The sequence below is a fragment of the Drosophila busckii genome, chromosome 3R (assembly GCF_011750605.1).
Source record: "Drosophila busckii strain San Diego stock center, stock number 13000-0081.31 chromosome 3R, ASM1175060v1, whole genome shotgun sequence".
Classification (NCBI taxonomy): Eukaryota; Metazoa; Arthropoda; class Insecta; order Diptera; family Drosophilidae; genus Drosophila; species Drosophila busckii.
The window spans coordinates 11,140,945-11,166,049 of record NC_046607.1 but is presented as its reverse complement, the minus strand read 5'-3'; the positions used below and the strand labels follow the sequence as shown (position 1 = coordinate 11,166,049).

Genomic DNA, 25,105 nt, shown 5'->3' with positions numbered 1-25,105 from the left:
ATACATATGTATAAACTGAAATAGTTTTTCTCTTTCCAGCAAATACTTCCGGCAATTTTGTAGCGTAAAATGTTTGCCACCAATATCCGTTCGTCTGTCGTTGACGCACAGTTGAAGCTGCAGGCAATGCAACTTAAGTACGTGTAAAATTTTCACGTTCCCCATTCTTAGTGCTCATTTCCGCAGCGGCATTTCCCCCAATTTCGCAGTCGGCAATTGGGATTGGCCAAGTAAAAAAGTTTTTACCTCCACTGCATAAGCGCTGGCTAATTAGTATGCAACTGCCACAACAACAAGAGCAACAACAGCAACATATTCGACTCGAATAGAGTGCAATCAAAGTAAACGAAAGCTCGGAGCTGCAAACATGGAAGAGGATGTATATGCAGCGCTTAGCTATATAGATGGCAGTAGCACGGCTGAAACTGATGAGGATGATGGCTCTAGTGTGGAGCAGCTGCTGGAGCTATGGCAACAACCGGCAGCAGGCAACTTCAGCGAGGGACAGCTGGCCATTTGGAATCTAAGCAGCGTAGCACCAACAGCAGTATCAGCCGCAGCAGCAGCAGCGGCAGCGACAACAACAACCACAACAACAATAACAGGAATTATTTCAACAACAGCAGAGAGCATAGTGTCGCCATTTGATGCCAATAACTACTGGGCATTATTAGCACTTGTGTTGGTCTTTGGTACCGCAGCCGGCAACATTTTGGTCTGTCTGGCTATTGCATGGGAGCGCCGCCTGCAGAATGTCACCAACTACTTTCTAATGTCGCTGGCAATAACGGATTTAATGGTCGCCATATTGGTCATGCCGCTGGGGATACTAACGCTCGTCAAGGGTAAGTAGTCTTTGATATAGCTTCAGTTTACAAAAACGCCTTTGCTTGCTGGCATTCAATGAAAAGGCTTCCAGCATAATGAACTGGCAGCCATTACAACGTGCTCAGCTGTAAGGCAGTTACGTGTGAGAATTGAATGCACGCATAGTTTTGCGTCAAGAGAACGAACTGCAACTGATTTGAAATTTATTATTACGAATTTTAAAGTATGTCAATTTAAATGGGAACAGTATTTTCATACCGGATCTCGTGCATCCTGTTGACTATTGTTGACTCGTCTGCTGCATGAATGGATGTTAAAGCAAACTGCTCGGTTATTAGAGCATAACAATGCACGTTAACGCACGCTGCGTCTACTACTGTCTGCCAATCAGTGTTGGCCTGGCCACAAAGCCCAAGCCTTGGGCATCCGCAAGCATCGCGCTGGGCTGCCGCTGACAAGTTGCGTGGCTCGGCGTGGCGTGGTGTGGTGTACGTCTAATGAAGCTGCCTGTCAATGCGGGAGCCGGCAAAAGACGTACAACGCCTTGTCGATTGCATTATGCACCAGCTATTTCGATCAAAGCGTTCTAACATAAGCCAGCATTAAAGCTGATACGACAGACAGGCAACGAGCGAAAGAAAGATAGAGAGAGAGAGAGAGAGAGAGAGGAAGATAAAGAGGCAAATAATTTAATAAACGCAAACGCTTTTGTTGTTACGGCTTTCGGGGCGCAAAGCCAAAGAAACAATGCAAAAAGTACGAGTGCCAGAGCGCGTAAAACAAACGGAAGCATTTTTAGCTTTAGTGCAGCATAAAAATTGCATTAGACGCGGCAAACGAGCCAAGTGCCTTTGAAGCTGCCTTCGAGCCACAGTCGGCAAAATGACAGAGGGAGCAAACGTAAAAGGCAAAAACTGAGCCGAGAGGAACGGGAAGAGTCCAAGCAGCTGCTAGCAACGATGTTGACAGTTTTGTTTGTGCGCTTTGGGAGCCATTACCCATAAGCACCACACACACACACACACACACATACAGGCACACCTGCTCACTCATATGTATACAGACTCACAAAAACTTGCCAAATGGCTTTACAAAGTGCATATGGGTGTGTGTTTGTGATTGTGGGCGTGCCTGCTGCGCAAACAAATGGCAGCCCGTTATATCAAGTGTGAAAAATACTGCATGCAGCACAGAAAAAAGCAGAGAAAAATAGACAAAAACCGACTTAACGCCAGTTTTTAGCTGCAACCCCACAAAAATGTTGTAGGCAGCTTTTGAATGCAGCCTTTGGATTTGAGTTTAGAGTCAAGGCAAAGCTTGTTGCCGACAAAGCAAACAACCCGTACATATAACTATGCTAACAAGTGCACAAAATGTTTGAAATATTTTATTTACTTGTACAAATCTTTTTGAAATTTCTTTCAATGCACTCGAAATGGATGCTTAGAGCATAAAATTAGTTAGGGCCAGAGGGAATTTTAATTGGTGAACATTTTAATTAAATATTTCGCTATGCATAAAAATGCAAAGAAAATTATTTTAATTGACTTTCCGTCCTTCAAAGCAACATAATAGCGATAAACTCTAAAATAAAGCTTTAAATTATTGATCATTTTTTAATACAATGCAAATGCAAACTTAGTGGTCTGAATTTTTAATACCAACCAATATCATTTGAAGATACAACCATATGCTTAAAGTGTATACAAATGTATTTTTATGCATATACATTAATTAAATGTTCATAAAAGCTTTATTTTCAACGCTGTTACGCTTTGTTGAAGACGCAACATATAATAAATATTCACAAGCTGCTTATAATATAAATATTTTAACGCTTTGACATTCATTTGAGTGCAATAACAATAATATTAACTGAAGGCTTTTAACATCCCAATGAATCAGCATACAAAGCAATTTAAATATAAAGGAATTGCATTTTATTTATTAACACAAGCTTGCTTGCCATGTGCCTCCTGCGGTGAGCTGCCAAGCACACACACGCAACAACTCATTGTTGGCTTGGGTGGGTAGTGATAAATTTTGATTACATAATTAATTTTATTTAAAAAGCTGCATAAAACGCCAGTTAATTAATAACTGTAAACGCAATTAATGGCGCACGTTAAGATGTGCCACGTTTCCCTTTACAGTGGCGAAAACAACAAATTGAATTACATGAAAATAATTTACATGTCATCTACTGAATTTTTAAGTAAATGCGAAAAAATTGTCCGCAAAAGCGTCAGTCCCAAATTGTTTTGTAGCATAATAAATAAAGCCAAAAGCAACAACAACAACAACAACAACAACAACAACAACAATCACAACAGCAGCAGCAAGGGAATGATGAACATAAAGGCAACCACCAATAAAAAGTAGAGCCACAAATAATAAAAGCACAAAAAGCTGGAAAAAATACGCGACAGCATAATTAATTGAGCGCAAATTGGCAGCGTTGTGATTTTAGCCGCCAGTCGTGGCAATAAAATCTCACAACAGCTTCAAGCTGTACTTGCGCTTTAGACCGTAATAGTAGCAGTAATGCGTAGGCGCGTGTCTCAGGATCAGCAACAACAACAATAATATAAGCAAATTGCATAAAGTACACTTAGAGCAATAGCAAATGGGATAAAACAAATTTATCATTTGTTTCTTGCTCTTATTGCTGTTGTCAAAAAGCATTTTAAGCGCTTAAGCTGCGACACGCACACAAAGCAGAATGAGATACAAGAGCACAAGAGAGATAGAGATATAAGGAAAAAGTGTGTAGGCAACACGACACTTGAGGGAATTGCTATTGCTGCTGCTGCTTGAAACAAAAGCTATGGGAAGTCCATGTGTTGTCTCCTTGACTTGCGCTACAATTGCTACTGTCGTTGTTGTTGTTGCTTTTGCTCTTGTAGTGGAGCATACGCCCATTAGAATTACGCTATTCATTTCATAGATAAACGCGCCGTAATCTAATACCAAAAACTTTGATGAAGTTTTTACTTTGCTTAGGCACTGTCTGCTTGACTTTATGATAAATCTTTAAGCTTTGCTTCGTCTGGTCCTCTGAGGTGAGCTGAGTTATGGCTGCTGTGGACAAAATTGACACGTGCATGCCAGTGGAAAATGAAGGTCAGCCAGCAGACACATCAGGCAGTTTTCTGGTCGTCCGTCTGTCTGTCTGCCTGTTCGTCCCTTCTTCTATTGGGGCGAGGAGCAGCCAATTAATTTTTGGTCTGCATTACTTCACCCACACCGTGGTGAGCTGCACGTAATGAAGTCGCCTTTATTTCCCAACTGTTGGTGTTGTTGTTATTGCTTTTAAAATACCATCAGTGTAAAAGGCCGCCTTTTAGGCGTGGCCCTAACCCTTGCTGACAATCAGTGTGCCCTTTATTTTGGGCATATCTCTTTTTTTTGCTGTTGTTGTTTTGTTTTGGTATTTTGGCTGTTGCGGTCAGGCTTTTGTGCGCCCTTTAGCTAGCAGCAGATGCTGTCTCACACATACACATTCAAGCACACACACACATCAATCAAGTTGGCCCTCCAGCCAGCGCCAGTCCGCTGTCCCATCCACATGCCCCTGCCGGCTGCCTGCTGTAGAAGGTGCGGGCATCTTACGCTTGACTGCGCTGCGCGTTGACAACGCTTTTTCTTTTCGCTTCACGTTGTTCGTTATTCGTTGTGCGCTTTTCCACTTTTCGTTTAGTTTGCCGTAACCGGCACGCGGGTTTTTCCGTTTTAGTTTTGCGTTTTGCAGCTTAAAGCCAATGCCGTTTTGCATATGTTGCGCTCATTGCCAATGCTAAGTCCTTTTCAGCTGTTAAGTGTTTTGCATCCGTTTACAAATAAAGTTGTAAATCAAGCAGCTGCGCTCCGAGGGGAGCTTTAGACATTCAATTTTTCATTAATGCCTGCAGGCAGCATATTGTGTTGTTGGCCAAAAATGGATTGTGAGTGCTCTGGGTTGGGTCCAGCTCTCAGCTCTCAGATCTTAGCATTTAAATGCGGATTTGCTTGCGAAATCCCATAGAAAATTATAGACTTTAACAAGAGCATTTGAAGTACTTGGGTGTGTCTTAGTTTATTGCCTTGTAATTATTATTCAAATAATATTAACAAATGTTGGCAGCTATTAGCTAAATAATATTTGACTAGGAATTGAGACTTGAGTAAATGGCAAATAGCTGGGGGGCCAGCAGGCAAACAGACAAGTTATACACTTATAAGCTGGTAAAAGGAACAAGGCTATAAATTGAGAAAGCGACGGGGCCAGGCAGATTGAGATAGGCAAGAACCAGCGGACAGACAAAGCCACAGGTAAACTGACAAACAGCCGGTAGACATGGCCGAACTCAAAATAAACATAGCAAGCCAAAGAGACAAGTCAAGGCAGAGGACATGGCAGACGGCAAACCACAGACGAGAAAGGACTTCAGCAGTGACAGCTATGCAGCACTAGCTGCAGCTCAAGCTCAAGAACAAGTCCTGAGGACGCAAACAACTAAGACCCAAGACCCAAGACCAAGACCGAGACAGAGACACTATTTGGTTTACCTTGACAGTCAATGCCAGAGCAATTGAGTCCAGCCATGCGCCTAAGTCGGCACAAACATTTATATGAATATATCTGTATATGTGTGTGCGTGTGTGTGTGTGTGCTAGCATGTGTGCTTAAGATAGTCACACTTGTATTTGGCTTTGTGTCAACTACTGTTAGGCAAATGGCTCAGACTCACACTCAGGGTGTGAGATAACAGTTATACTTACGTATGGGACTGTTTGACTAACTGAGGGACACGCTAACGTTTATTATTGCAGCATTTGAAAGCGTTTCGTATGGCGTTGGCGTTGGCGTTATGAACATATCGCACTTTAAATTTAAACAGTTTTTTATGTAAAATTATTATGCAGCGCCAGCAATCAAAGCGATTACCAATTGCAGCCGACCTTGCTACAAATTGAACTTGCTGCTGTGGCAGTCAGATAGATAGCTGTGAGGCAAATTAAAGCTTAAGGCGCAGGCGGAAGTTGCAAATGCACTTTTATAAATTATTTCAACTGCATCTGTGTACGTGTGTGTGTGTGTGTGTGTGTGTGTGTGTAGTGCCAGCACCAGTACAAGGTCTTTGTAATTATTTAAATATCGATTGTTTTGCATGCAGCTTGTGGGCGTTGTAGCTTTAGTGAGGCTTGACCCCGTTACCACTGGCTGCCACAGACGACCACGTTGTTTACATTATGCGGCATGTGGCATACGTTAGTCGGAACTTATTATTGTTATTTCTTCGTTGCGTGTAATACTAATGGATTAAGCACTGCATTTTTAATAGTAACCACTCGTTGCGCCTGCCAACAATTGTCAATTGAATATTTAATAAAGGACAACTCTGACTTGACGATGTCAATGCGACAGTCGGTCCCGTGACCGTTGCTTTAATCCTTAAGCACTTTTCATGCTCTCAGGCAGTGGAGCTGCCGCAAGTTCATTTTCAGCGCAAAGCGCAGAGTAAGTGGCGTGTTATTTATGTAACTGCCGCGCTGGCGTTGCAAGTAGTGCGAAAATTACGTCAAGTTAGCGCCAAGGGTAGTGTGGTCTACGGGGCGGGGGGGATGCGCGTGCAAAGCCAACTGCAAAGCACTTTGTCTTTCTATTGTGTGCGCGGCAAAAAGTATGCTGCAGTTTTTATTGCTTTTGCTTAGCTGTCCTTTACCTTGCCGCATTTGTCACGGCAAATATACAAATTGAAGGATTGTAGCTGACAGCTGCTTTGTCCAGCTGCTTATTGAATTGTCAACTATTGTTGGCCGCTGCACTTAGCTTATGAAAAGACCAAGTTAATTAATTGTTGTGAATTATTAAAAGGTTAAAGCGCTACTGCAAATGTGGGCTATACATAAAGTGTACGCCATGCGGGCCTCTGAAACAAATTGCTGTCAACAGCACTAGCCTTGGCCTGGCTCCACTTAAGAGACAGGATATTAAATGATAACAAGCAACAAAATAAAGTGGCAGCTATAACGTAACGCAGCTAACAACGACAAGGAAAGGAAGGCAAAAGCGGCTTTACCTGTTATAGCTAGCCAGCAGGCCAGCTGGCCAGCAGGACAGCTTTTGGTAATTTAACGCCACTAATCGAGAGTCATGGCGGCAATAATTCCAATTTGTGCACGTCTTCATTGGAGACTCTGCATAAATGGCTGTTAAATATTTACAAGCAGCTGCAAAAATTCTCCTAAAAAAGAACACACAAGCAGTCCAGACTCTAACCCAAGCTTAGGCTTAAAAATGCCTTTTGCCAGCTGTAAGACCAAAACGTGCCTGGCATCCTATTTAATTTTTATCAGCGCGCTGTGTTCTGTCTATAATTATTTATGGCAGCATTGAGCGTGACTCACGTGCTGTCAGCTGAGCAATTGACTCATGTATGCTATATTACGCATACGCCGTGTATAGCGCTCGAACAAGCACGTGCTCGCAACAGTCTGTGTGTGTGTGTGTTTGTGTGTGCATGCGTATGCGTGTGAGTATCTTTGCTTGTTGACTGTCAACGCGCTTGTCACGCAAATACGTTGCTTTCCTTTTTTTTGGGTTATTTTATTATTTTTTTTTTGGTTTTTGGTTGGCACCAGACACAAATACGCAAATAGAATGTGACATTTCATTTGAATTTGTTGTCCTGCATTTGTATGGCGTTACACCGACTGAAATATGAGTTGACACTGCTGCCAGCTAGCTAGCTAGCTAGTGGACAGCAGGGCTCGTCACGAAACTTTCTGCTACTTTCTTTTCTTGCTGGTTTATGCTTTTGGCTTCAAGTCGTTAATCAATTCAAAGAGTAAAACTGGACTGTCGTATGCTGTCAGTGTCAAAGTCTGATAAATGAAGTGCGCATTGGCCAAGCAGCAGCCAGCAGCAGCAGCAGAAGGAGCGCCTAATGGGCGTTTGGGTAAATGGCAGAAAATAAGATTGCAGCTTAGGCAAATCTCTAAAAGTTTGATTATGATGAATGCTTATGCTATGTACATCAGTTTTATTAAATTCAAAGCCAACTGCAACACTAATTGTACGACTTCTAAAGCTCAATCAAAGTGATTTGCTGCAAATAAATAAATATAAATATATATTCTATTTTAAATGGATATGTAGCTGTATATGTAGCTCACCATTTCGATTGTGTGGCACGAACAACTGCAATTTTCATTTAATTAAATTGACACAGCACAACATGTGTGCTCGGCTAGTTGCCCACTCTTGACTAGTTTGTTTGTTTTGCACACTTTTTTTTGTTTTTGGACTTTATGAAAAATGTTGCACAAGCAGCCAAGCAAACAACAACGACAACAAGCTACAACAATGCTGTTATACATATAAGACCAACAGCAATAATAAATGCTCTGCTGAGCTTAAACACACATATTTAGCATACTGCTATATGTCGGGTATGTAATTTTCATTTTGATTTGATTATTTCAGCTGCGCAGTGCGCACGTCGACAGCAGTTGCTGACTCAAATTGAACAACAAAATTAGCAAACACCATACTTATGTTGCATGCAATTGACGCATCAGCAAATATGCAAATCGCTCACACGTGCCACAAGCGTTGCCACTTACCTATGTGCCAGCATTAATTGCAGCAATTCTGCTTTTAATGCTAATTCTAGTATATTCCATGGCGTGGGCCAAATATTTAAAACGCTTTGACGCAGCTTTCTGGATTTTTAATAAGAACAGACTTTTGTAATAGGAAAATCAATGGTATTCTTAGTTATTTTTAGCGCGTCCTATGAATTTGTAAGGCTTTTTATTTGCGGCACAACCGCTGTAAAGCGGCTCTTCACAAAATCGCTTGAATTATGCATAAAGCTGTATTTATAAACTAAGACCGGCTGACAAGGTCTTGTGTTTTATTCTTGTACAATATTAGCCTAATGGCTCATACGCTCGTACTATTTTTAACAACAAGCCCATTCATACGCGTACGCGCGTCCTTCAAGCTCAAAGCCAAACCAGTTAAAAGCTCAACGTTTTCTGTGTGTGTGTGTGTCTGTTGTCAAATGTGTGCTAACGCATTGTGTGAATTATGCGAAAAGTTTCATTTCTTTTAATCCAAAATGTGGCAATTGAAAAGTACTTAAAAGCCTGCACTTCATTTGCACTTTGCTAAAACTTGTCCAAAGCTTTCTGTGGTCTCGAGACATTTGCCAACCAAATAATAAAATACTGTAGCTGTTGCATTCTTCAGTTGCAAGACTTTTCAGCACAAATTGCAAAGCCTAGTCAAGTAATTCGACAAAATTATTGCATAAACTATGTAAAAGCCACTGAAAAGGGAATAGTTTTTACTTGCATCAAGTATTTGAGCTTAGACCACGACAAAACGTTTTAAATACTTATTATCGATTGTTGTATTTTAAGTACAACGGTGGCATGTCTTTTTAAAGTCGCGGGTTTCAGGAGAAGGCGCTTTCTCGTTATATTGTTAGCCTTTTTCTGGATAATCCGGAATAAATTTTACCTGATATTCTTCGAAATATATTTCAACAAGTTGGTACTGGCTTTAGTTTTTTTCATTATTTAACGAATTAATTAACTATTTTTATGTTTTTTGAAAGCCAAAAATTAGTAGTATTCCCAATACCCTGGTATGGAGGATCCAGCAGAGAGTAAATAAAAATCACTCAACTTTAACTTATATGACACAATATTAAATAATATGTTTGGAGGGGAAAAATATTATTATTTGCAATTTTGTTAACCCTATAATAGAGCTAAATGTCAATATAAATCATTATTTCATAATTGTAAGCAGGAATAAATTACAAGATACAAAATTGGCAAAGCATGCATTATTGTCAGTGATATTTTAGTGAAGAGTTGATGATACCTATCGTTAGGGAGCTCTGACTACACAAGGTTCATTATTTGCCTACCGGACATGTGCCTTCTTTAAAAATATATAAATACACAGCAAAAGTATTTTTCAACATATTTGCCCTGCTCATATTGCGAAGGGCATAAATTGTTGTTTTTGCTGACGCTAGCTTTCATAGGCCTACCCGATCGGAGAGTCTGATATGGCGGTACTTGGCAGTATTTATAGGTGCGATATATAACACATTTAAGGCGCAACTGTTACACACTCACACTCACACACACACACACAGTGCAAATGAATTTATCAATGCATGGTTCGGTTGCAAAAATTTGAAATATGGCTGGCAGAGCTTGTTGTTGCCGGTTATGGCAGGACTCACATGTCGCACGCCTCGTTGGCGTCAGTATTCTGTAATAATATTTTATTACGGTGTGCAAAGAAGGACGACAAACAATACCAAGAAACAAGAAAAATATGCTGTGTGGGACAAGGCTTTGACTATAACCTTTTTGGGTTCATAACGAAAAGTTTGTATTATTTTTGTTTGGTTATTGCTATTGTTGTTTATGCTTGCTTTTGTTGTGGTTGTATTTACAAATTGTTTAAAGGAAATATGCTAAATGAACTGCTGCTCTTAGCCAGCGGCAATTGGTTGCCTTGACAAATTCGATTTGCTTTTGATATTGGTCAATGTAAACAGTTAAAGCAGAAACCTTTTATTTGCAGGCTCAGTAATTGTTTATTGCTACAAGCTATGAACAAATTGGTTTTTAAAGTTCATGGCAATGTCATTAATATTAATCAATTAGCTGCACTGCGCATTTTACAGTTTGCCTAATTGCCAGCAATGTACGTGGGGAATTTTTCTTCTTTTCAATAATTTGCTGTTTACTTGCTAAGTTTTTTGCAAAGTTTCGCAACAACTTGGGCAAACTAAAAATGTTGAATGCTCATCAATAAGTTTGAAGCAGCTTACAGAGCAGCCAAGCTGACTGCTATTTAAACAAAGTTGCAATAACTTTTGCAAAATGCAGCCGAAAGGCAAACTGTAGCACAAAATTGAAACTGAAAGTGAGCGCAAAGGCAAACGCAAAGGCAATGGCATAAGGCGTTAGTAGAAGGTATAGAGCAAGTGCTTTGTAATCCATTTGAGAACTTTGCCGCCAACAGACACACATACAGCTAAAACAACGTTCATAGGAAAAGCTCTTGTAATAGACAAACAATGAGCTGAATGAAATTGTTCAAATGGCGCATAATGAGGCAACGGTAGCAAAGCAATTTGTGTAAGCTTTTAGTACAGTTTCCTTTCCCATGTCATTGTGCGCGAGGCACAGATCGAGAGAGCGCTCAAGTTAATGACAGTGCTGCTTTTAAAGCAGTTCAAGCTGGTTGCCTTAAATGCGGGCTTGGGGAGCAACACTTATAGCAATCGAAGCACTTAACATTAAATGCAACACACACATATACAAAGGGAATTTTCAATTGTCATTGGATCAAAAGTTCAGGCACAAATGAGCAAGTATTAAGCGGTTAAGTGAAAGACAGAAAGAGAGAGAGAGAGAGAGGGAAAGCAATCCTGCAGACAATCCCAGCTAGGTGCTCACATTAAGCGAAGCGTTAATAATGCCAACACAAAAAACAACAAAGGACAGCAAGCGTTGGTAAATATTTAAAAAAAATATGTATGCGAACAACAGCCAAAAGGAGGAAAATAAAAGGATGTAAATACGGAAAAGCGAATGCATGTTAAAAAGGGGAAGTTTTTTAACTGCGACACAAAGAATCATAACAATTACAACGGGACTAATACAATTAAAAAAGTGTATTTAAGTAAATGACAGAATTTTAGCTTCTTTCTCTCGATTGGTTTTTTTACAATTTACCATTTTCATATTAAATGGAAAAGAGTATTATGAAGTTGTGGAGTCGGACCCCATAAAGTATATATTTTTTTGATTAGCAAGATAAACTGAGTCGATAAAGTCAAGTCTGTCTATCTCAGAGACTGTAAGAGCTAGAGCAACAAAATTTTATATGTAAGTTCTCCTATTTCCTAAGTAATTCGCCAATATTTTTTTTTGTGGAGACAGTTGGCACAGCCGCTGTTTACGCTTCAGCAAAAACGAGCCTCGTGTGTGTTAGTGAGTAGCGCGAGTGTTTACTGCGATGCCCTAGTAAAGTGTATACAAAAGTTGATTGCGCTCAACTTTATTGCGTCCACTTGTTTGTTTAGAAAGTGCTGTTTTAAAAGTTCGTGATGTGTTTTCAAACTGTATCTTACTTGAGCTCGAATTTTTCATTTGTTTTGTGCTCATCCGCATTGTATGTATATTTGCTTAGCGATTCGATTTTCTGAAGTGAAAAAATAAAACAAACAAAATAAATATTTATTTGGGGAACCCACGGCTGCAGGTCTATTTATTCACTGGCCAGATATGTAAATATGCACTTAAAAAATTGAAAAGCGGATCTAAACAGAGCTTTAAATTATAATTGAATTTATGCTTAAATTTACTGGCGCTTTAATTAAATTGTGTGCCCAAGGCAATACACACAAGGTGAACTAAGTATGTAGCTAGAAAAACGCAAAGTATTTTCCCCAATGAGACACTTCAACTTCTGCTCAACTTCTATCTAACGGCTAAAACTTAGCTACAAACTCAACGCACAGAAACACACACACACACATGAAAATCTTAGGTTTGTGAAAGCTATTAACATGCATATGATAGACACTTCCGCACAACTGGCAGGACGCGCATAAGGACATGAACTCAAAGCCCAAGCGGAACATGCCGCAACTACGTGCATCAACATAACATCAGCAAACCGCATAAAAAAAGAAGCACACTCTCACACACACACACATCGAACACGTGCTGTGTGTTGCTTAGATAAATACATAAATGCATGTATAATGCGTGCTAAGGATAAGTGAGGTATTTAAATACCCAACACTTTCATTAAAAAAGTGTTGATAAACAATTAAGATTAGAGTAATATGCTTGAGCTCATTAAAACATAAATAGATTTTTTTTTTAACATATTCGCTTGATTTTCATGTACTCCCTAATACACCCTATAGAGTGTCTTCACTAACTTGAGCTTGAGCCTTTGTCTGCAGTCTGTTAATGTGTTTGTTATTGTTATTGCTGTTGCTTATGGCTGTTGAGTTGGTTTATCCTTTTGACGGGTTCATCATCATCATCGTCATCATCCGCAGCAAATGGACGGCAAATCAAATAAATAACTATGGGGCGAAATGTGCCTGCCATGCATAAAGTAAACTATTTAATGGACTTTTGCTTCGCGATGGCTGCCATCAGTTTAGTCATGCTGCCTTTACTGCTGCTGCCGCTCCGCTGCTATAGATGGTGGTTGAATGGTTAGTTGATTGTTGAATGGCTAAAGCGATGGCTGCCAAGGCTGCCCACAGTCAAGCGGAAATCGAAAGCTATTAGAAAACCAAACCGAAGCTGCCTTAGGGGGAACTCGTGCGCTCCTAAGCATATGTGTGTGTGTTTGTGTATGTGTGTGTGTGGGGGGCATGTCCTTGTGCCATCTTTGCTGCTTTGCACTCCTTTGTGCACTATTTGGCTTTGAACTCATTTGCCATTTTTCTTCCATTTTCTTCCATTTGTTTTTATGCAAAATTTCACGCAATTTGACTCAGCCAGGCATCTACGAGCAAAAAATGTCGTTCGACGCTGCTTGGCACTTGACTTTCGTTTTCAATTCGCTTTGCTGTGCAGCAGCAGCACAGGTGAGCACACACACAGAGAGAGAGAGAGAGAGACACAGCGGGGAGTAGCAATAATGCAAATGTCTTTTGCTTCCGTGTGTATCGCTAGCATGTGCTTTGCCAGGCTGTTTGTACTTTGCATTGCTGTTAGACTTTTAGCTTATACTAGTGGCTTTGTCACTTTACTTTTTTCTATCACTGTCAGCTAAGAGTATAACGTTCTTTGAACTTAGCGCAATCGATAGATTGACTGTGTTTGACAAAGCATTCAATACACATGCTGCACATTACGCAACGCAATCGTCAACATTCTACGTAGTAATCAAAGCAACTAGCTCAGCGTCCTATACATTTGCATTTCAGTTGCTCAGTGTTGCAGAATGAATATCTAGATCGTGAGTACGACTAGTTGTCAATCTAACCAAGTCTATCTAGCTAATTCATTTGTCTCTTGGTCTCTCATCCTACTGTTAACGCAAATATTTAGATTATTAGGAGACAACCTAATGTTGTTGATAAGTTGATAATAATCTGACTACTTTCAATACGAAGTTTATTCGATTTTACATGGATATTTAGAATAAGAATATTTTTTAGAAATTGGAATTGAATTTGAACAGCAATGAGCTTACTTATACATATTTATATAATTGGTATTATACTTAGAATTGCAAAAATATTTGAGACCTTTGGAGACTTGCCATTGGGGGCATTACAGCGCAAATATATGACCACAGAAACAAGCTCGGAACAACATTAACAGCAAACGCAACAGCAACATGAGCAAAACAATGGCAACAGCAGTGTTAACATGCACATTCAGATTTTGTGTTGACAGCCAAAAAAAGAAACAAAAAAAAATGAAGAGAAAAAGCAAAATACATGTGAAAAATATAAAATTCATCTAATGGGGGTCAGCTATAAAAACAAGTACATATAGTATAGACTGAAGAAGATACATATTTGTTTATGTGTGTGTGTGTGTGTGTGTGTGTGTGCAAACAAACATTTATATGCATATGCATGCAAATATGTCAACGTAGTGCTTTAAATGAAAATGATATTTTTATGCAGATGTGCTAAAAGTCAAAAAATACAATTGCGTGCATGTATGAGTGTGTATGAATATAGAAACTGGGATGCAGAATGAAAGTGGCAGATGAGGAGTGAGTGAGAGCAGGTAGCAGGTCATGTCGTCTCATAAATTTGCTGACAGCAGAGGTGACAACATGTCAACAAGCGCCGCGGGTATCGCACAGATACAAATACACACATGCAAACAGCAGCGGGGGGGAGAGAGCAGCAGACGCAAACAAAAATACCCATATAAACAGCAGGCAGAGCCAATTATACGAAAAGTTTTAAAACGCGTGCTCTAAAGCAGACAACACTTTATATGATTGATTATTAGGCAGAAAGCAAAAGATTACATACAAACAATCATCATCATCTGTACGCATGTGTGTGTGAGTGTTAACAGTTCTCGTCGGTTGACAAACATTTGCCTTACCCTCAGGTTATCATTTTGAAGCTGTCAGTGCACAGTGTAGCCAAAATGCGAAAATGTAAACAATGTCAAGTGTTATTAAATTGCTAATTCAAGCTGCCTTAGCTGGCCACACTGTACAATATCCAGCTTGTCTGCCAGCTGTCTATTCAAGCTGAACAGGGGGACCCACGACCTAAGTAGCTGTCATATGCCAAAGAAATAAAAATGAAATTTCGCTTCAAAAAACACACGCATACATATATACTCGTATATATATATGTATTTGTATATGTACATGATATTCATTTTTTATTGAAATTGTTATTGTTGGCAGTCGTTAACCCGCAGTGCCGGCAAATGTGCGTGACAGCGAACATTGGTTCCAAGAAATTTAGGGCTTTGACTTATCATAAAAATATTTTTCAATTGTCGCACAATGATTTTATATTTTGATTTTATTTACTTTAGCTGGCACATGTAAACATGCATTGTATCGAACGTTGAAAGACATCAACAAGTTTTATGTATACATTTGTTGTCAGTTATTTGTTGCTCGATTGTTGATTGCTTTTCAATTCTGGTAAAGTATGCATGGAGTATCTTTTGGGACAATTCCATAATTTGCAATTTATAAGTCGTAGCTTTCTCTGTGGCGCTTGGCATAGTAATAAATAAAATAAATAAATTTCATTTAGCCAATTAGAGTCAATCCTTTGAGCCATCATTCATTGTCTAAAGCAAACATTTTACCAAATGTATACAATTGTTCGCTACGAAACTCAAATTGAAATCGATGCCTTGCAATAATAACAGCAGCAACAAAATAAAGAAAATACACACACACACACGCACACGCGCGCAGACAAAACAATGTTTGTATATATGTATGTACATATATATGTGAACCGTTGGCTGTGAAACATTCATAAATCATTTGCTTATATCCGCACGCTGGGCACTTTGATTATTAGATGGCTGGGTAAGCAATAGCTAAGCAATTGCATATCTCAAATATACAATATGTATCTTTATATTCTATGAGCAGTTAAATGGCAATTTATATAACCTCTTAAGTGTAGTGCATACAATTGTCGTTATATTTTCTGAATCTTTGCTCATTCACGCTACGCCAGTTGCACGTTTTGGGCGCTGCACACAACTCTGTTTGCTAACGCAGAAAAGTGTGCAAATATTTGATGTTGTTTTCGTTGTTGTTGCTGTTGCTGTTGCTGTTGCTGTTGGTGGTGCGGCGGGTGTAAAGGGCTGCCGCGTCAGACAACAGCTTATGTTGTCATAAGCAGCAACGGAAAAAAAAGCAAGGAAAGCAAAAGAGAAAGAGAAAACTAAATAACAACAGTTAGAAGCATTATAAGCCAGCTTCACCTCTCTTTTCCTCACGAGCTCACGCTACTCTGCTTAATTTATTTTTGGGTTTTGTTTGCGCCAAAATGTCTGTCAGTTCATTTGACAAATAACAAAGTCATTTTTGTTAACTTGCCATTCAGCGCTTTGGGCACGCTGAAACTTGCAACAAATTAAATAAGTTAAACGCATTTACAAAGTCATTTTTGGGTGCCAAGTTACAGTTACAGCTACAGCTACAGTTATACTTACAGTGTGTGTGTGTCCCAAGTTTAGTTTTTATGAGCGTTTAACTCTTGCTGCTCCCCAAAGTATGCAAAACAAAACGCGCATATCCAAACACACACACACACACATACATAAGCAAACAAAAATAAAAAAAATAATAAATAAATCTCTGGCAACTTTTGCGCTTTTGTTTGAAATTTGTTTCGCATTTGTAAGTTGAAATGTGTTTTACTTTTTTTTTTGTACTTTTAGCAAAGCATACAAAACAAAGAGCAGCCTGTTCTAAGCATGTTGAAGAAAAGAAATATCGAAATACAAATAAATGCGTAACATAGCCCCACGGGTCCTAAGCAATCTCAGACCTCAGGCATGCAGTTTGCCGGGTCGCCTTTGTGTGTTTCGGCGTCTTTAGAATTACCCCACATATAGCACAATGGGCGCCCTAAAGGAAACAAAACTTTGCCTGCGCGCGCTTTGAGCTTCAACACATCCGATTTAATTTAACTTGCGTCTTTTTTATTTGAATGAAATAAGGTTACTTTAAATGCGTTAGCCTAAAGTGAAGCGCTCGCTCCGGCTTTAAGATCCGCGTCAAATCAATCTAATTCGACACCCTGCACTCGTCTCCATTTGCTTAACATTCGGACGGCGACAACTATGGGCTGACCTGCAATTTGTCTGTTTTATGACCGAAAACAACGCACTGTCCCATCTTAAGACAGCGCGCAACAGTTGGCCCATAAAGGCTACAAAGTCGTGTAATCAAATTGTTGCCGAGTCAGGCAGACAAGTTTTCAACTTTGTAGCAGCGTCAACAAATATGGATTCACAAATGCTTGAATTCAGAATTGTAACTGTTACTGAAGCATAATTTATGACCAATCTGTTGGACAGTTGTTGTGATGTACATACATATGTCAACTTAATTAATTCAGTTATAAAGACAGAAAAATCTCAGAGAAGTCCAACATGCAATGCAATATAAAATTCATGTCAAGCCAAATTCCAACCACAAATCTTGCCACACACACACACACACACACACAGACACAGACATATTAAAGCAAACACACATATTAACCTTACTCAAGCTCGCTGTGCACAACTGTACAACTTTTATGCTGTGGCTGTCCTTGCTGCTTGCGCTGAGTTATGGCGTCCAGCAGCTGTGCCAAACGATGAAAGCGCCCAGACAGAGAGTCACAGCGCACAGAGAGCGAGCGCAGAGCTCCATATGGAGTCTAGGCTCTGCGGCAAATATGTTGCATAAGCTGCTAGGGCGTAGGTGAGGTGGGCCAATGGGGCTACGAAATATGACTTGGCTATTTTGCCCAACAGCAGTAAGAGCAAAAGAAAGCATATCAAATCAAATTGCCAGTCGACAGTTGGTCAGACATAGCAAACCCTTTGGGGCTAGCTGGGAAAATATTGCAATCGCTGGTGCTGGTGCCTGTGCCTGTGCCGGTGCTCGTGTTCTTGTGCAACAGCAATTGTTATTTATAGCTTGGGCGGCTAATAAAAGTCACTTTACTACTTGCAGGTTACTTTCCCTTGGGCTCCGAGCACTGCCTGACCTGGATCTGCCTAGACGTGCTGTTCTGCACCGCCAGCATAATGCATTTGTGCACCATTTCCGTGGATCGTTATCTATCGCTGCGCTATCCCATGCGCTTTGGCCGCAACAAGACGCGACGTCGCGTTACGCTCAAGATTGTCTTCGTCTGGTTGCTGAGCATTGCCATGAGCCTGCCGCTAAGCTTAATGTACTCTAAGGTAAGCCTGCTGCTGCTGCTGCTGCTTGTTTTTGTCTCTAGCTGATGCTGTAAACTCAAGCTGTTTGCCCTTTTTGTTATGCTGGCAGGATCATGCATCGGTGCTGGTGAATGGCACTTGCCAAATACCGGATCCGGTTTACAAGCTTGTGGGCTCTATTGTCTGCTTTTACATACCCCTGGGCGTAATGCTGCTCACCTACTGTCTCACTGTGCGCCTGCTGGCGCGCCAACGACAAAACTTGGGTGGTGGACAGCCAACATCAGCGGCTACGCCTGGCTGGGCAAGCGGCTGGCTGGGACAGACGCCTGCACTCGGTAAGTCGGCCTTAAATTTAAATCAAAATTGCAAGTTCACTTAAAATGAGTTGTTGCGTGCGCCAGCCTAACTTGAAAAGCCTTTAATTTAGCCAACTAAAGTCGCATTAAATAGGAAATTGAAAATCGTTTAATGTGCGGAGCAGCCAGGGTCTAATTTTTGTCAACGTGCTGTAAGCGCTTATGTTTTACAAATTTTCGAACACTTTAATCATTTCTGGCAGTTTTTTTTTAATTGTTTATGTTTGCCCAAAAGAGAGAAACAGTCTAGAAATTTTGCGTTTGAACTGCAGTTTTGCTAAAAGCGAAAGAGAGGGAGAGAGCGAGAGAGAGAGACAGGACTGTGATGTAACAGTTTGTTGAGCATTGTGCAAACATTGGGACAGCATGAGGCCAGAACTGTATATGCAAAGATGGCTAATCCACAGCAAGGCAACACGACAAGCTTCGACAGTTAGTACACACACACACACACAGATACAATCACAATTACATGCGCTCAATTTGAGTGTCGGTGTGAATGCGTGTGATTGTGTGAATATGTGTTGATAGCTAATTTCAGTGCTCTGTTGGTACATGCCACACACATACATACACACACACACACACACACGCACAAATATCCTGCCATGCTGTCAGTAGGGGCTTTGGCCGAAGCTGCCTTTTAAGCGCCGGCAATTGGAATTTAAAATGAAAGTTTTGGAATGCTTTGGGGAGTGATGGCATATTTTGCCTCGCTCGATATATATATTATCTGCTGGTTGCAAGCGAAACTATTGGGAGACAGCATGCCAATAGTTAGGAACTCTTTTAGTTCGAAAGTTAAATTAAATGCTTAACAATTGTTTATATGCTAAGGACTTATAATGAAAAAAGGGAGAATAGATGAATGGAGTTGAATAAGTCAAATTGAAAATCAATGCCAATTGTTTAAATATAATAACCCAACCAATAATACTAAATGTTGTTCGTAATCTAATTGGATTCCCATTGGGGGAGGCTAAAACTGCAACACAATTTAAAATACAAGTTAGGCTTTAATAATAATACTTATGGCATTAAAAGTAAAGGCTTAAAAATTGGATTTTCAGCAATTCAAACAGTGCGATTCATGTTAATGATAGCTGCTGTCAAAAGTCAAACAAACTAAAGTTTCAAAGACTTATCCGCCAACAGTTTCATCGCTGGCCAACCAATTTCAATTTGCATAAATAAAAATGCTCATTTAATAGTATTCAATCGATCTGTTGGCACTCAATGCAACAAAAAAAAGTTAAACAGTGTCAACAATAACTAGAATATGCACTGCATATATATAAGTGTAGAGGGAGCTAACAAAAATAAAACTAAGCTTATTTAATGGTCTCTTAGCTGCCGCTGCTGCTGCAATGCAGTTGAAGTCTGTGCAGGGAATTTGATAGCTAATCGACAATGTGAGCGGAGCGCACTGCGAGGCCATCACAGCATGTCTCTCTCACTCTCTCTTGCTATGTGTGCGAGTGTGTGATTGTGTGTGCTCAGTTATTTTAAGCTAAATCTGCTGCAAAGAAGCTAAAAATGGCGCAGGCACGTAGCGCTGAGTTTGCCTGGCGGTTGTCTGAATATATGTGTGTGAATTTGTAAGCGCATTTATTTGGCTTATAGCTGGTATGTGATTTTCTGTAGTTTGACCAATTTATTTTATTTCATTTTTTTTTGCACATATTAGAGCGACGTTGCACTTGGCGCAGACTGCTGAAACCAGGACAGAACGCTACCTCGTCCACGCTGCACGCTCACTCGGCCAACTCTACAGACACTGACCTGAGCACATTGGATAATCATGAGCTGTGGCTGCCTGACACTTGGTAAGCAGCTAGCTGTGGCAATAACTTCAACTTGCTTAGGAATCGACTGCAATTGCAATTGCAACTTATTTTGCAGCATACCGGAGCCCACGCCCACAACAATGACAGCCCTGCATCAGTTTGGTGCGGAAATGCTGAAATTATCGCGTGGACTGGAGTCGGCCGGCTCGTCGTCGACAACGGGGTCACCCACCAAATCCGAATTTTCCATTTCGAATCACTTACCATATCCCAGCACGCCACAGCGATTTCCAGCACTGCAACAGCAACATTCACATGGCAGCAGCGGCAGCAGCTACCTGCAACAGACGTCGCCCAAGCGAAGTCAGGCCATTGCGCAGCTGGGGCTATCAAGCACAACGCTGGGCATGGAACGTGAGAGCACTCGAAACTCTTTGGCCAGCAGTCGACTGGGCGAGCAAAGTGATGGGTAAGTAAGCCCACAAGTTGTTTAAAAAATAATTCAATACTTCAAGTGCGTGCTCTTCACAAACTTTTATTAACAAACTAAATGGATTATGCCAATGCATATTTTTTATATTTGCTATATAAATAGTTGCCAGTTAGCAGGGATACTTGCTGACTCATGTGCTTGCTGGGCTGCATTAAAACCCACTTATTGAGCGCTAATTGTTTCTGGAGAGCGCGCATAAGTGCGACTCACAAGTTGTTGATCGAACATCGAACCTATTATTGTTTCGCCCTAAGCCGCTAAGCAGTGCTTACAATAAACACATAGTTAGTATCAGCTGCTCACCTTACGAAATAAAGTAGCAAGCTTAGCTCGGTTTGCACCTGACAAAAGGCCCAACAATAACAACAGCAACTATAGCAGCAAACAGTGTTTTTTGTTGTTCTATTTTTTAACGTTGCCCAAAATACATTTTCCCTTTCCTCTGCTGCCCTTACGCTTGACCGCATCAAAAGCCAAGTTTGTACTTTTATTTTGTGTTGTGCTTATTTTTGTATTCTTCAGTGTGCCGCCTCGTTTACTTTTGCATTTCTTTCTGCTCGTTGTGGCGTTGAGCCTTTTTATTGTGCTTCGTCCTTTAGAAACGCTGTGCAATTTTTGTAATAATTAATTTTTTTTGGTTAACGCTTTTTTGTGCCTTTTTTCTGTTCTGTTTACTGTGGCGCCGCATTTGGAAGGCTATGTGGCACAGTGGGCGTGACTGCTCAAGTGATTTTTATTACTTGCTCATTAAAATTCGCATTTTTGTCGACTGCTCTAGATGGCTTAGGAAAAACAAAAATAACAACTAACACAGTCGCTAGGCTAACAGATTACGTTTTAAAAATAATTAAATTCAAGAAATGTGATACTTTTTTGTCCATAAGCATGAGTTATTAAAGAATTTGTTATTTAGATCAAAGCAAATCATTCTAAACTGTTATTTTGTGTAATCGTAAGATTGATGGATTTTTTATGCAGCACGCAATGCTTAATGTTGCAACGCAATCTGGAAATTGAAATCTATTTCAATCATTGGCCTTGCAATTGTTCCATTATTGCTGATGGGCTTGGCAGCTGTTAAATTTCTTGTTGGCTGAGAACAATAATAAACTCGTCTTGGCAGCTGCCAGGCATTGTTTAACTTAAAATGCATAATGAGTTCACGTCGTTGTCGTGTCGCAACCAGAGCAACTGCTGTCGGGAACCGCAGCGTTTGAGAGCTGAGAGCGGTCGCCTTAATTTATGCGCGTATCTCAGGCAAACAAATCAAAAGCGTCAAGGTTGCATAATGAGCTGACACTTGCCTCTGCAACGCGCAACGCGCAACGCGCAACACGTAATACGCACGGAGCAAGTAGTACGCCTACTTCATTAGCAGCCAGCTGCTGTGCGCTACAGTTGCGATGATCTTTGACGTGGCAAACGAAGTTGCGGTTGCCGCAACATTTGCATGCGCAACAAAAACAATTGCTGGCCTGCGTACCAGTAGCAGGCAGAAAGCCGCAAAGTCAGCGCTGAAATTCATGTGCTTTATTAAAATGAATTTGAAATGAGCTGAGCACACTCAGTGCACAACAATGAAAAGGGCCTTAAGAAAAGAAAAAACGTGAAGCCCACGGCAACACGGGAGCAACAATAAAAAAATGCCGCCACACAAACCAAACCACAAAGCGCATTTTGTGGCAAATGTAAACAAGAAAAAAAAAAAAAAAAACATCACACACACATACACAAATACACAATGAAACCAGAAGCAAGAAAAAACACCGAAAGCAGGAAACAAAAATCGTTGCCTACTTTCCTGCATACATAAGCCAGGTGACCACAAAGCGTGTGGCTGCAACAGTTTCGCTTTCTCTCTCTTTGTCGGTCTGTCTGTCTGTCTGTCTGTCTGTATGTATGTGGCTGTGTGTTTGTTTATTTGGATGGACTGGCAGCTTTTTTGTTGTTGTTGTTCCTGTTGTTGTTTTTCTCAGTCAACACAGACTTACGGAGGCGCTCTGTTTGCCAATTGGCTGAGCAATTTTAATTAAAAAATGCAAGCAATGTGAGCGCATAGCTGGATGAGCCAGCGTAAAAAGACGCGTAAAACTGTAAAATAGCTGACGTGTGTGCATTTCACGTATTCGCCCCACAAGTAAACAGCTCACTGCTAAAGATATTAAAAACGACTTGATTTCCAAACAAATTAAAATCAATTTAAATATAAATTCCTTTCTCTCTCTCTCTCTCTGTCTTTCTTTTAGTACACTATCACAATTGTCCCAAAGGCTACGCGCTTATAAGAAGCGACGACGAGCTTCGTCTGCCATTGCCGGGCGTGAAAGCCGCGATGGGAACGATGACGCTGAGGATGAGGAACAGGACACCTTAAGACGCCGTAAACGCTACAATAGCTTGCCGAAAAATGCGCTCTTCTCAACACACCGCACGCTACACGAAAGCCAGGACGATGCGGAGGATGGCGGAGAGGATGAGGAGCACACGCAAGCAAGCGAGCAGCCCTCTAAATCGACGTCCATTAGCAAAGGCTGTCACTCGGATACGGAGCTGGAGCAGCCGCAAAAGCTTTGCCGTGTTGCCTCTGGTACAAACCATGCCTCCGACTATCTGCAGCTACCGTCGGTTTGCACCTGCCCTTACTTTGGAGATCGCCCACTGCAGAGTTGCGTAAAGACAGCTGAGGTTAAGATCATATCGTCCGCCTTTAAGGTGACCACAACCACAACCACCGCCGTGACGAGCTCACCCAGCGAAATGGAGCTGTTGCTTAGCAGCAGCAATGGCAACAACAAGGCCTCACTTACCACCAGCATCAGTGTGGGTCCAGCAGGCAGCGGAACCGTGCCTGCCACAACTTCAAGCAACACTTTGTCGCCACACTTGGCGCATCATCAAAGCAGCTTGCTGACAGTGCAGAGCGATGGCAGCGGCTACTTGGCTGCACCGGGAACACCTTGCCCTGGTCGACGCAAGTTGAGCATCTCAAAGACCGCCTCGGTGGTCACCTGGGACTCTACTCGGCATCGCAGACGTGGCAGCAGCTTCGGCGGCGTGCGCACTTCTTTACTGCTGACACCCACTAAGACGACAAGCAGCACGGTATCGACTACGCCGCTACGTCGCTCCGCTACGCTTCGCAGTCATCAGAATATGAACTATCAGACTGCTGGCGAGGGCGGTAAGTCGCGCACACCGCAATCTTCGCCTTGCCTATTGCAGCGGCAGCAAACAGTGCGCTCGCATCACTCGCGCAACTCCAGCGTCATCTCGCGAAACTCATCGCGGCACGGACGCATCATACGTCTGGAGCAGAAGGCCACCAAGGTGCTGGGTGTGGTGTTCTTCACATTTGTCATACTCTGGTCGCCATTCTTTGTGCTGAATCTGCTGCCCACAGTGTGCGCGGAGTGTGAGGAGCGCATTAGCCATTGGGTATTCGATGTAGTCACCTGGCTGGGCTACGCTAGTTCGATGGTGAATCCCATATTCTATACCATATTCAACAAGGTGTTTCGACAGGCCTTCAAGAAGGTGTTGCTCTGCCGTTACTCGAGCAACAGCGCCTGGCGGCCCAGTAGATAACAGTCGTCCATTAAGCTGTCCAAGGTAACCAAATCGAACGCCATGCCAGCGGCGTCGCGCATCAAATGCGCCAGCTTTGAGATGGAGGAAGTGCGGAGCACGCAGCGTTCCAAGAGCGGTGTGCTAAAGCGCAGCTGTGATGCATTAGGCAGCGGATCAACAGCCAACTTATAAAGGCGCACACTTCATCTCCCTAACAATAGTCTCTGTGGTATACCGCACAACGTGTCGTATGCACAATGCCAGCTCTTAGCAGATGTATGTGTATGTGTATGTGTATGCAAATGTGTATGTATGCTTGTGGCTTAGGTCTCTAATTAATTTCAAATTCAATTTGCATGCCATTGAGCTCGAAATGTCTGGACAACCGAACACAAGCGCAATCTAATCCACAATTCCAACGCAAAAGGCCACCTAACCCCCCTTGTTAGCCGGCCCGAGCAGCTTACTCGCCAACATATCATTCTCTGCGCACTAATTGTGGCTCTCAAGACGTATTTAGTTTGTGCTCGCTTTGGGATTTTCATTTCATTTCATTTCATTTCATCATGGCATGCAGTATATTCCATGCTTAAACACTTGCTTACTTATGCTGGCCATTTAAA

The 25,105-nt window shown here is 41.3% G+C and overlaps 1 protein-coding gene across 1 annotated transcript; it reads left to right on the top strand.

The window, feature by feature from the left end:
* The first annotated feature begins 367 nt into the window (after positions 1 to 367).
* On the top strand, positions 368 to 25,105 carry LOC108601253 (dopamine D2-like receptor). Its single transcript, XM_017989153.1, is given in 6 exon segments — positions 368 to 845; positions 18,065 to 18,297; positions 18,386 to 18,614; positions 20,323 to 20,461; positions 20,538 to 20,891; positions 23,162 to 25,105. Coding segments are annotated over 6 exon segments (2,946 nt in total). The 3' UTR covers positions 24,675 to 25,105.